Source organism: Garra rufa, chromosome 5 (genome assembly GCF_049309525.1).
Source record: "Garra rufa chromosome 5, GarRuf1.0, whole genome shotgun sequence".
Classification (NCBI taxonomy): Eukaryota; Metazoa; Chordata; class Actinopteri; order Cypriniformes; family Cyprinidae; genus Garra; species Garra rufa.
Window position 1 is genome coordinate 6,703,892 of NC_133365.1, and position 13,652 is coordinate 6,717,543.

The window sequence follows — 13,652 nt, forward strand, 5'->3', positions numbered from 1 at the left end:
AGTCCCTCTTGTGCTGGCTGTTCCCCAGACAGAGTTTGGACTACTCTCCTCGAGCGCCTGAGGGCCGAGGTATTTGTTATGTTCCCTCTCCCGCTGGGTGCTCCCCAGGCAGAGATGTCATCCCACTCACGTCCTGGCAGTTTTCCAGGCGGAGTCCTTCTAGTCCCTCTTTTGCTGGTGTCCCCAGACAGAGCGGACCACTCCCCTCGTGAGCCCGAGGGCCGAGGTATATGCCACCTCCCTCTTGTTCCGACAGATCTCCGGACAGAGGAGTAATTTTTCTCTTGCTCCTGGCAGTTTCCCAGGCAGAGAACCTCAGTGCCTCAGCAGGTAAGTATCATCAGGCACTGCCCTCTCGTTCTGGGCTGGTCCCCCAGACAGAGGTGTACTGTCTCTCTCGTCCTGGTCCCCTAGGCAGAGAGCTTTTCCTGGCTTGATCCACCAGAAGCAGCGCTTCCTTTCTTTCCCAGACAAACACCACTGGGCAGGAATTTGGAATTCTGGAGGCGTTGGCATATCGTTCCCCAGAAGCGTTGATGACGCAGTGTAGAGTTCCCGAAAGGGAACGTCTCAGGTTACGTATGTAACCCTGGTTCCCTGAGGGAACGAGACACTGCGTCATGGGCCATAATTCCCGCATTCCTGCCGCGCATCGCTTCATTCCTGGAAGCTGAAGCCGGTTTGAAACGCACATGCTTATATACTTCCTGGTCGTATGACGTCATCGCGTTGGTGACGTCACTCCCGTCATCCTATTGGTTGCAGACTGATTCAGAGCCGGGTTCGCCAATGGCATTTCCCAGAAGCGTTGATGACGCAGTGTCTCGTTCCCTCAGGGAACCAGGGTTACATACGTAACCTGAGACGTTTCTTGGTATCGTCTTTAACAACAAACTGTGTTTTATTCCTTACATTTATTTACTTAAAAACCATGAATGTTTTACAAGTTTTTATCTAAAACCAAATGAAGAGCAGAAAGTTCAAGTCTTGTGAATTTGTACAGAATCTGTTGCTGGACTGTTATTTATGGATCAGCCAGGAAATCATACATAAGACTTTTAGAATCTGTACACCACTTTTCTGCCACTGAATAAAAAATACAAAGTTAACTACAATCTTTTTATCTCACATTTTTGACTTTTCCCCTCATGATTCCACGTTTATATCTTGCAATTCTGGGAAAAGAAGTCAGAAATGTGAGATAAAAAGTTGCCGTTACTTTTTGTTTATTCAGTGGCAGAAACAGGCTTCTGTTGATTATATTGTACAATATGGGGGAAAAAAAGTCAAAGAAAATATATTCCATTCTTTATCACATTGTGAAGTTTATTAAACATTACATTATTTCATGGTTTTCCTACTTGTGGTGTTCCTGAAAGAACAGAGACTTTGGGAGTTGATGAAAAGCAAATAGTTAATTAAATCATAAAATTGTCAAACTCAATGTTAAATTAAAATAAAACAATCAAAATAAAACACTAACCAGTAAAAAATAGAAATACTTTATTTGATTAAATGCGTGTCAATCAGCCATGAACATGGGAACTGTTGTTAAATTATTAAAATAAAATAACTGTCATGTGGAGTTTAGCTTCAACTCTGATCAAACTTCCTTGCCTTCCTTTCTGAGGATCTGAATAGTGTTATCAAATAAAGACACATTATGCATAAAATACACAAAGTGCATATAAAAATACAGTTTATCCTGTTTGAATGAGACTTTGGATGGTTTATGATAATATTTTATGTTCTGTGACATCATTTTAGATGTCAAACCAATGATCCAGCAAACATACTGATTCGTGCTTCAAGCTTGTACTTTCTCTTTAATAATAGATTTACTACTAAACTGATCTGATCTGAGAGAGTGAAGAGTGTGTCATTGTTCTCTACAGGTTGTGGTATTGTGGCGTCACAGATGAAGGTTGTGCTGCTCTGGCTTCAGCTCTGAGATCAAACCCCTCACACCTGAGAGAACTGAATCTGTCTGGGAATAAACTAGGAGATTCAGTGAAGCTGTTTTCTGATGGACTACAGAATCCTCACTGTAAACTGGAGACACTGGGGTAAGATTTCTCTGATAGTCACACGTCTTTGTCTTCTTTGTGTAAAACATCCTTTAATGTCAGTTCTAAGTATAAAATCAGCAATGTTGAGTAAACACTAAATCTTAGCAGAAATGACTCTGAAGTTCATTTCATTCGTCTCCATCACATGACCTGCTGCTCCTGTTTTTGACCAATTAAACATTTACTGGAGCTTTGCTTCTGGTAGTTTGATTAATAATGAACTTTCAGATAACTTGTAAAATAGTTAAAAATCCAGAATCTCTGTGATTTACTGCAGAGGATGAATATCCCAGAAGCTTAGAGTTGAACAAACAAGAGTCTGAATGTGTTTAGTTTTAACAAAGTACTACACTGATCAATGAGGGAATGAAAGACAACCACTTTAGTGTTTAGCATCATCACTGATAAAAGAAAAGACCCTTAAGTAAAATAAGCAGCAGTTTTTTCTTTTCTTTTTTCTTATCAGTATTTTTTCATGTTCCTCTTATATCTGGGATATGCAGACTTGGTCCTGGAGGGTCACAGCTCTGTATAGTTTGCAACTGTATAGTCTGCAACCCCAGTTAAACACACCTGAACCAGCTATTCATTGTCTTCAGGATTACTAGAAAGTTACAGTCAGGAGAGTTGTATCAGGGTTGGAGCTAAACTCTGCAGGACAGTGGTCCTCCAGGACAGATCCCATCCCTTGCCCATCCCTGTCTTATATCCTGAGAAAAGCATTAAGGCTGGCCACACACTAGACGATTTACAAATCTTATCCGATTTTACCACTAGAGATCACAGACATGAAGACAGTTTCAATCGTTTTTTATTCTTATAATCCTCTAAAGCACACATTAGACAATTTGACCAGACCACAAGACCACACACTTGTTGATTGTAGGATTTCACAGTGACACAAGATCTCATGGAGACTCTCAAGATCAAACGTGACTAGAGAAGAAAAACACATAGAGGACGATGGCTGGTCTGCTTTCACTGTGTGTTTGCGGCTGCCAAGTTTCAGCTGTAGAAGCACGTAACATCCAGCAGGCGATGCTTACTTGCTCTCATTGGCTATCGCTGGTATCACATCAGAGGCAGCCTGATCAAGAGTTGTAAATATCAAACATGTTTGACGTTTATGATTTGAGTTCAGGGACACTCTGTCACGATCTGGAGCAGTTAAATAATCGTAATGACACCATACTATAGAGGATTTTTTTAACAAAAAATAATTTTGTTCAAGGGTGCAAATCAGGCTTAAAATTGGCCTTTAAATCTTCTAGTGGTGTTCCTGCCTAAGAAAATAAAGTTCATCAAAGTGGCATATAAACACCAAAGACAGTAAAGCTGAAGTTAAATAGGTGATGACAGAGGAATGCAAAAGAGTATCTCTATTGAGTTCAACACATTTCTGTTCAGTTTTAAACTGGTATATGAGACAAATTCTGTGTTTGATCACAAGAGTTAATAATTGAGATGTAATGGGGAACATGTGGCTCCTGTGAAGCAAATGTCCTCCTGTAGGTGTTTATAAGATGGGCAGGTGACTGTTTCTCCATATAGATCTGTCCATATATCACTATGAAATATTTCATAAACAGCTGTGTGTGAAGCACATGACCGTTTCTAACAGCACCATTGAGCATCAACATTCATAAATCTCATTCAATTAACAGTAGTATGAAGCAATACTTGTCAAAAAACCACAGACACTTTAAATACAATTCACATTGTGTCATTGTTCTCTACAGGTTGAGATATTGTGGTGTCACAGGTGAAGGTTGTGCTGCTCTGGCTTCAGCTCTGAGATCAAACCCCTCACACCTGAGAGAACTGGATCTGTCTGAGAATAAACTAGGAGATTCAGGAATGAAGTTACTCTCTGATCTGAAGGATGATCCACATTATAAAATGGAGGGATTATACTATTGTGAGTGTTTGTTTATTTAAAGCTTTTAAAATGACCCAAGTTCAGTAACAGACCTGCTGTGTGTGAAATTCAAGAATATAAGATAATAATTCAGCTTCACTTTAGTCTCTGTACTTTAAACTGCATTTAATTGTAAATGTTGATCATTTATTGTTATTAATCTATGATCAGTTGTTCATTCATATCTCTGGCTGTAATATGATTATACTGTGTTTTTCTGAAATGGATCTGCTGATGTGACAGCAGTAATGTCTCATACTCATATGTGTCTGTCTGTGTGTTTTATTGTAGGACTCTCAGTATTGAGACATCAATCCAGTTTCCACAGGATCAGCTGATGGTGAATAAGGAGCCGCTACAGAGACGTCACAGTCACACAATCAACACAGACTGAAGAAACAGAGACACAGCATCACACTGTCTTAAGTTTGTGTGATTTTACAAAACTTTCTCGTTTTATACTGGCCCATGAAAATGAGTTTGAAGTTATTTCAAACACAATTGATGGTATGAAGCAAGTTTGAAGGAAAAATATGTTGTCATTCTCTTATATTGTTGTACTTTGATGCTGTTTTAAGCAGTGATAGGTAAAAAAAACAAAAAACAGCTCATTGCACAGATTTTGCTACCGGGCCTGCAAACAGCAAACACAGAAGGTTCCTCCAATATTACCATATGGTTCCCTTTTTGTAATTTTTTTGGGGAACCAAATAAGAACATTACAGAATTGTTTTCTGTAGGTTCTTTTTTGTAACTAAAAGCTAACCTTCCCACAACATTGCAGGGAGATAGGTCCAGAAAGCAGATTTCGAGTACTTGAAGTAAATATTAAAGTAACACTTTTTTATAATCCTAAATTGTGTTTGTTATTTCATGTGTCACAGTCATGATCAATCTACAGGGTATTTAGTGCTGTAACACATCCTGAACTTGTCCAGTGTCAATCTCTATGGTGGTTACGGCCCTGCTTAAAAGATAAAAACTGTACTGTACTTAAATGTTAAGTAAAATACATTTTCATTTAATCTTTAAGTTCAGTTTTTATTTAACTTTTGGGTACAACACAATTTAATTAAATAATTATTTTTAAAAAATTATTTACCTGTATGTAAGCACAGAGTTGTGTTAATGTTCAAACTGTGTGTTTACAATGTTTAAAGTGTCTGACAATAATAAATATACTTATTAGGAATAAACGGCTCTTTATAAACCCCCAGAGTTCTCTTCGAACGCGCTCTATGGCGTCATTAGACTCGAGAGAACTTAATGATTCCCATTTGTTTTATATAAGCCTGTAATATCTACATAAAATAAAAGATTATAAACCCAAAGTCTGTCAGAATATTGTGATAAATATGTGTTATAAATTAATTAATGCTTTATCCCTGTGTTTTTTTTAATGTACAGCATAATGCAAAATAGCTATATATTTGTTTAAATCAATTTTAAAAACATTACATTGTGTTTTTGCTGCATGTATGAATGCTCATATTATTAAAATTAGTTGTTGTTACTATCTTTATAAGGTTTAAAATGACAATTGTGTATATAATAGATATATAAGACAAATAACTTAATAAATAGCTTTGTGTAGCCGTATTAACCAGGTGTCCAGTTTATTTAACATGTAATCTGTTTAGATTTGATTTAATCGTGTGCAGTCTGTGGTTTTACTGTGTATCTCTTCTCTAGCATATGAAGTGTTTTTTTTTTTATGTGTGAAATCACTGCTGTGTCCTACAGTCAACTCTGTTTGGAAACGGTACATTCAAATCCATTGCTATTTGCTCTCCTAATGTTCAGTTTCACCAAACCTCAAACAAAGTCATTTACCTCTGAATATATCACCAGATCATTCTTTTGCAGTTTAATGAATGATGTTTAACAGAATCTGTTTATTTCAACAGTTAATCCTGAGAAAGTGTTTAATGTGTCAAAGTTCTGTCCTCTAATGTAACACATAAATAAACCAAAACCAAAACTCAAAACGTTCCCAAAGTCAAAAACTCCACTGGTGTGTGTGCATGTGCTGCAGTTCACCAAACCTGTCTGCATACCAGTGGACTTAAACTTTGTGTGTGTGTAAGTCTTTCTGTTTGATATAATATGTATATTTTCATCTTAAATAAACAGTTCATCCTAAAATGAAAATGTACCCTCAGGCCATGTGAGATGTAGCTTGTTTGTTTCTCCAATAGATCCTTTGAAGTGAATGGTTGCCATCAGAATGAGAATCCAAACAGCTGATAAAAACATCAATAATTCACAAGTAACCACTGACATATTTGTTTGAACTGTTTTTGCCTGTAAACAGTGCTTGATTTGTGCATATTTGACAAAACAACTTTTTCACTGGAGAAAGCAATATGAGGGATTACGGACTGCAATTTTGGCTAGAAGTGATTTTTAAAGTTAAAACGCCTTAATGATTTGTTTATTACAAACATGTAGCTTTTGGCTTCACAAGATGTTAACTGATGGATTAGGGTGGTGTGGATTAATGTGATGTTTTTATCAGCTGTTTTATTCTGATGGCACCCATTCACTGCAGAGGATCCATTGGTGAGCAAGTGATTTAATTCTACACTTGTCCAAATGTGATGAAGAAACAAACTCTTCTACAGCTTGGGTGAGTATATTTTCAGACAATTTATATTTTTGTGTGAACTATTCCTTAAACGCGATAGTTGTTTTCATAAAATAAAATTGAGTTTTGTTAAAATGTACTATAATTTTGTTATACTGTCTATCTTGTTAAAGAAAATAAAAGAGTTTGCAGATGTCCAAACAGTGAGCACAGCTGTCAAGTAAGGAAGATTTTATTGAACAACTTTGGTTTGTTTCTAAACTTAAATGACTTGAAAAATAGACTGTTTATGATGCTTTCATGGTGCTACTTGTGTCATTTTTGGAGATTGACAGTCCCTGGTTCCCATCCACTTTCATTCCACAGAAGAAAGAACATTATTTGGGTTTGGAATGAAGTCAGGGTCAGTAAATGATTATATTTTTATTCTTATATATTTTATTCTTAAATGATTTCAGACTCATCAGGAGGTGAAAAGTGTGTCTGCAGGCCGGAGTCATGCTTCATATCCAGAGTCATCTGAACCTGTCCATTGTTCATAATGTATCTTCATTTTATCTTCAAATATTTTCATATATATAAAAACTGCATGGATTGTAGAACAGTTTAGTGGTGTTTTAATTTCTTTTAGCTTGTATCACAGTATTTGGTCCATTCATCTACTAACAACACACATTTACATTAGTAAAACATGGAATGTTTAGGAAAACAATTCAAATACAATTTTACAAGTGTTAAGGCACACTAGAATTGGAATAAAAGTGTCAGTTTACTAAAAAGTTAACTAATAATGACAACTATTTGCCATTGCAATGGAAGTGAATTTTAGACAGTTGTGTTATATTCCATTCATCTGCTACAAATGATTGCAAAAAAAGCCTTACATTAGTGTGACTCCAGTTTAAAGGTGCTCTAAATCAAGAAACCCCTTTTCAATGCAAGTAAATACTACTTCTTGCAACAAACAAAAAAAAAAAAAAAAAAAAAAAATTTAAGCTACTGGTGATTCTTGAGGAATTCTTCCATATAGGCTTCAAGAGCCTTCACATCTTCAACAGTCACTGCATTGTACAGCGAAGCTCGGATGCCACCCACAGACCTAAAAACACACAGTGAAACAATCATGAAGGAGGATACGAAATCTAATCACTGTATAATGTGCTTTGCTTTTTTTGGGACAGAGCGAGCATGTGGTTACTGAAACATAACATGTTTATTTTGACTAATGAGATATTTATTCCCTGATGCATTATTAACTGATTTGACCAAAAAAAAAAAACTGTCAAAATCAAACTCCAAAACATTTAACTTTTGGAGAAAGCTACTGAATTTTCAAATTAGGAAAGAATTATTTTTAAAGTTTAACTGTGCATGAATCACATTTTATCACTGGAATTTTATCATCCTCTGGCTGTCCAAGATGTAGATGAGTTTGCTTCTAAATCAGATTTGGAGAAATGTAGCATTACTTGCTCACCAATGGATCCTCTGCAGTGAATGGGTGCCGTCAGAATGAGAGTCTAAACAGCTGATAAAAACATGACAATAATCCACACCACTCCAGTCTATCAGTTAACATCTTGTTAAAGGGAAAAGCTGCGTGTTTATAAGAAACAAATCCATCAAGACGTTTTTAACTCAAAACTTGCTTCTGGCATTCATAATATTGCCTTCTCTAGTTAAAAAATGTTGTGTAGTCTGAATCAGGAGAGAAATATGCACAGATCAAGCACCATTTACAAGCGTAAAACAGTTATTATTTTGGATTTATTTTATATTTTAGATAGATTTTGATGTGAGAGGACAACAGGGGATGTATATTTTTACTAGAGGAAGTGTAATTATTGATTATGGATTGGTATTTTGGCCAGAAGTGACAGTTTAAGGGAAGACATTGCTGTTTTTTTTTTCTTTTCTTTTTTTCTCTCCATGCACCTGTCAAGTTTGAGATTTTGGGCTTTTTGGTGTTTCATTAAGTGTTTTTTTTAGACTAGTGGAAGGAAAACATCCAGTTGTTTCTTTTATAGCACTTTATCTATTTGTGTCAATAGACTTCAATTACAATACATATTTTTCAAAGGCCATTGAGTTTTTTCTCCTACACTGAGCCATAAATCTCCACTTCAGTAGCACTTACACACACCAAACTTGACATTTTTATTCCTGTCTATATCCTGAAGGTTTTTACAGAGGGATTTGTTCAAAAATAATTTTCTTGATTTTATAAATAATTTTATTCCCCCCAAAACTGTAAAAAATTTTTTATAATTTTCTAAATTATGAAGTGACGAAATGAGATACCCCAAATTCCCTCTGTAAAAACATTTGACTCTAATACGTCAAAAAAATTAAACATCCAGTGTTTAGATTTTTGTACTAGAAATGTATGCAAATTAGCGCATATCTCATTAAATAACACCTCATTTGCATATTAAAACCTAACATTTAACAAAAATTGTAATACAAAATATATTTGCAATTATCAATGCAATCAATCAACTGAGTAAGTAAGGTGACAAATTAGCTTTTTTTTTTTTACCCTATTTACCTGCAGTGTCTCGCCTTAAAGTTAAAATGTCTTAATAATAGATTTATTTCTTAAAAACACACAGCTTTTGGCTTCACAAGACATTAACTGATGGACTGGAGTGATGTGAATTACTTGTGGCTTATTGTGATGTTTTTATCAGCTGTTTGGACTCTCATTCTGACGGCACCCATTCACTGCAGAGGATCCATCTGACGAAGAAACAAACTCATCTACATCTTGGATGCCCCAAGGACAAGTACATTTTCCATTTTTGATGAACTATTCCTTCAAGTGAACTGTTATTGTACATCCCAAACTGACCAGCATTCATTTATCCATAATAAAATACATCCATAAATCTGTAGTTACTCAGTGTATTTTGTGCAACATTTCTTCTCCATAAAGCAAATGAAAATGTTTGTTGTCAAACTATGCAAACTATATTAACAATAACTTTACATGAATTACAAAATCAGACGTAATGTTTTCCTAATGTTCATACAGCACCTGTGTCCTTTAAGTGAGATCATGCCAAGTTTAGAAGCTCCATCCACGAAAGACTTCTCAAGACTTTCATCTCCTTCCTTCTTTCCAATGCGGAATGTGAGGTTCATTCGGCTTCGACACGCCACTTCAACCGGGCATCTGCAAAAGTCCGTAGAGTAGATGAAAAACATTTATACTTTTACAAATTTTGATTTTTACTATTAAATAATGATTCAAATAAAAAGTTGACTATTTTAAATTGGTACAAGATTATAGTCTATCTGCAAAACTATGCTTCAAATGTTAGGATGTGATTAGGACAGATATTGATGGAAACACTAACGAGTAGAATCCATTGGAGCGGTTGATGATATCGTAGATGATGTTGGATTTCTGTATGTTTAATCGTTCCATGGCATCCGCCCCTCCGTTGTTCTTGATCCACTCCAGAACCAAAGCCATGATGTAAATACTGTAAGATAAACAAGTCATAGTTAATATTTTGAACAAATGTTGAAGTTCTAAAGAAAACAGATGAACACTAAAGGCCTCCAGAAAAAAAAAAAAGTATTGTCTATTAAGTTTCTCACATCCCTCACTGCAAAAAATGCTTTTCTAGCTTAGATTTTTCGTCTTGTTTCCAGCCATAATATCTAAAAATTCTTAAATCAAGAAGGATTTTCTAGACAAGTAAAAATAATTTTCTTGTTTTCAGAAAAAACTAGTCAAAATTAAGTGAGTTTTTGCTTAGAACAAGCTAAATAATCTGCCAATGGGGCGAGAAAAAAAATCTTATTTCAAACAGAAAACAAGATCATTTTTCTTACCCCATTGGCAGATTATTTTGCTTGTTTCAAGCAAAAATGCATTTAATTTTGACCTTTTTTTCTGAAAAGTAGACAATTTTTACTCATCTAGAAAATTCTTCTCGATTTAAGAATTTTTAGATATTTTGGCTGGAAACAAGACAAAAAATCTAAGCTAGAAAAGCATTTTTTTGCAGTGCTGTAAGCTGAAAAAGTGATGTGTGTGCAGAATCTACAAAAGATCCTGAAATAAGCCACACGCTTGGGTGTTTTAGTAACTGCATACATATTAGGTGTGTTAGGTAAGAATGCAAACAAAACCTCATTTAAAAATAGTGCAATCACTAACTTACCTGATTGGATGCCTTTAAAGCTCTTGTACAAAAGGAGCAATACACAGACGGACATTGGCTAAATTCACTGCAAAACATGTTTTTTCTTGTCTTGTTTTCAGCCAAAATATCTAAAAATTGGGCAGTTTTAGCAATGTGGTCTGAGAAAGTCAGCTGATCAATCACAACTCCAAGGTTTCTGTCTGTTTTTAAAAGAGTTATATTTAAATATTAATTATTAGAGTTTTAATATTTATGTGAAGCCTGTTTATAATGCCAAGCAATATTGGTGCATTCATTTAGAATTTAGCTGATAGAACACTACAAAAAAAAAAAAAAAAAAATGCTTTGCGTACTTAGGTCTTTTCTCTTGTTTCCAGACAAAATATCTAAAGATTCTTAAATCAAGGATTTTCTAGATGAGTAAAAATGGTTTTGTTCTCAGAAAAAAGAAGTCAAAATTAAGTGAGTTTTTGCTTGAAACAAGCTAAATAACCTGCCAATGGGGTAAGCACAATAATCTCATTTCAAGCAGACAATTAGATTATTTTGCTTACCACATTGGCAGATTATTTTGCTTGTTTCAAGCAAAAACTCACTTAATTTTAACTTCTATTTTCTAAAAACAAGTTTAATTTTTTACTTGTCTGCATTCCTTTTAGATTTAAGAATTTTTAGATATTTTAGTTTGAAACGAGATAAAAAAACGTAATTAAGAAAAGCATTTTTTGCAGTGCTCTATCAACTAAATTCTAAATGAATGCACCAATATATCTTGGCATTATAAACAGGCTTCAGTTAGGCTTTCACGATTTCTACATAAATATTTTAAAAATTAATATTTAAATATAACTTCTTTAAAAACAGCCAGAAACCTTGGTGTTGTGATTGATGATCAGCTGACTTTTCTCAGACCACATTGTTAAAACTGCCTGCAGATGCTTCACAGCTCATTTTTCAAGCTCTTCTCCTGTCCAGAAAGGACTATTGCAATGCTCTCTTGTGCAGGTGTTCAAGCCAGTTCTTTCAAACCTTTACAATTAATTCAAAACACGGCTGCAAGATCAATTTTTAACAAGCCGAAAACAACACGTCACATACGCATTAATGTTTGGCTACCAAACCACCAATGGTTTTCAATGTTTTTTATATAATTAACAAAAAAACTTGTGTACGGCTAACTGAGACTTGTCATAGCACTTGCTTATCATTGCTCTTTTGTTGATTTTGATTGCTTCCATTCCTCATTTATAAGCCACTTATAAATCAAAAGTGCCTCCTAAATGACTAAATGTAAATATTGGGGAGCACAACTGTTTGCAACACTGATAATCAGCATCAAATCAGCACATTAGAGTGTGACACTGAAGAGTGGAGTAATGATGCTGACAATTCAGCTTTGATCACAGCAATAAGTTACATTTTATTATACAGTGCTGCTTGAAAGTTTGTGAACACTTTCTAAAGTCAAAAATACCCTGCTGCTTGATGGGTGAGTTTTTGTAGTTACTGACATCTAAGGTAGAAAACATTTTTTGCAGTGTAGGTAGATTTTTTGTCTTGATTCAAGAAGGATTTTCTAGACGAGTAAAAATTATTTTCAGAAAAACAACTCAATTAAGTGAGCTTTTGCTTAGAACAAGCCAAAAAAATCTGCCAATGGGGTAAGAAAAAAAAAATCTTATTTCAAACAGAAAACAAGTTTATTTTTCTTATCCCACTGGCAGATTATTTTGCTTGTTTCAAGCAAAAATGTACTTAATTTTGACTTTTTTTTTCTGAAAACAAGACAATAATTTTTACTCATCTAGAGAATCCTTCTTGATTTAAGAATTTTTTGATATTTTGGCTGGAAACAAGACAACAAATCTAAGCTAAAAAGTATTTTTTGCAGTGTAGAACTGGCAAGCTCACAATTATGTATGCAATTTAAAGACAAGCCGTACCTGAAGCATGAAGGAGTGTTGTAGAGAGAGTTATTCCCCGCCTGCACCTGATAGTCAAGTATAATAGGGCACTCTTTTACGGCCTTTCCCATCAAATCCTCTCTGACAATGACAACCGTCACACCCGCACAGCCCACATTCTTCTGCGCGCCGGCAAATATCAGACCAAACTGTGGAAACCAAAAGAGCATTATCAAATAAATAGGTTAAAAAACTATTTTTCTGCTACTTTTATGACAACGATAATAAATTTGAAGATGTATCACCAACCTTGGACACATCTACAGGCCTGGAGAGGAAGTTGGAGGACATGTCGCTGACCAGAACCACTCCTTTAGTGTCCGGGATGAAGTTAAACTCAACGCCGTGCACCGTCTCATTGCAGCAGTAATAGACGTAAGATGCTGAAGGATTCAGTGACCAAGTGCTACTGTCTGGTATTTCTGTGAAAATAAATTATGTTTTAATCACTAAAAATTAGGGGTGCACCGAATGTTCAAAAAAAAAGCTATTTCAGTGCTTGGCTGAATAAGAGAAAAGGCTGAATAAATTATACCAAACAATCAAATAGTGGTGCACTAATGCAGCAAACATGTGGGCAGTGTGGAAGCATTTAAAACTGTCCAAAAAGACAAAAAAAATCATTCCAAGCACCGATAGCGAGAGATTGTTTAGTGTCACATCGCATGTCTTCCATGAGAAGAGGAAGGGCTGGTTGTTACTGTATGATGACTGAAATCACCAAATGGCCTTAAACCATTAGTAAATAAACTACAGAACGTTATGTTGTCTGATTCATGCACCAATTGTATTTATTCTGACAGCGTTGCACAAGCTCTTTAGCCAGGGTTCAAAAGTGTGAGGGAAATCTGCGTGATGAGAATCATTCATAAATCTGCTGCTTTCAGCAAAAAGTAGTACTGAGGTCTTCTTGCGGGTTTCCGCCAAAATAAAAAAGTCAACAATCATAAATGTTAG

The 13,652-nt window shown here is 35.2% G+C and overlaps 2 protein-coding genes across 2 annotated transcripts in view; one reads left to right on the forward strand and one right to left on the reverse strand.

Moving 5' to 3' along the window:
- The window catches only part of LOC141334647 (NACHT, LRR and PYD domains-containing protein 3-like), a 68,204-nt gene extending 63,743 nt beyond the window's left edge, over positions 1-4,461 (forward strand). The window contains exon 11 of the mRNA XM_073839818.1: positions 4,279-4,461. Within this exon, the coding sequence (XP_073695919.1) occupies positions 4,279-4,280 (2 nt within the window). The 3' untranslated portion in view covers positions 4,281-4,461. The remainder of the gene's footprint in view (positions 1-4,278) is intronic.
- Positions 4,462-7,168: 2,707 nt separating this feature from the next.
- On the reverse strand, positions 7,169-13,362 carry psat1 (phosphoserine aminotransferase 1). The gene is made up of 6 exons (XM_073839458.1): positions 13,329-13,362; positions 12,945-13,117; positions 12,675-12,844; positions 9,934-10,062; positions 9,612-9,749; positions 7,169-7,673 (listed from the first exon to the last, which is right to left on the reverse strand). The coding sequence occupies exons 1-6, from the start codon at positions 13,360-13,362 to the stop codon at positions 7,571-7,573; spliced, it is 747 nt and encodes a 248-aa protein (XP_073695559.1). The 3' UTR covers positions 7,169-7,570.
- Positions 13,363-13,652: the final 290 nt, after the last annotated feature.

Coding starts and splice junctions, on each gene's coding strand:
- psat1 (XM_073839458.1), bottom strand. CDS start 13,362: ATGCGATGTGACACTAAACAATCTCTCGCTATCG. Junction 10,063..12,674: donor AACACTCCTTCATGCTTCAG/GTACGGCTTGTC, acceptor TTTATCTTACAG/TATTTACATCATGGCTTTGG. Junction 9,750..9,933: donor CGCTCCAATGGATTCTACTC/GTTAGTGTTTCC, acceptor GGACTTTTGCAG/ATGCCCGGTTGAAGTGGCGT.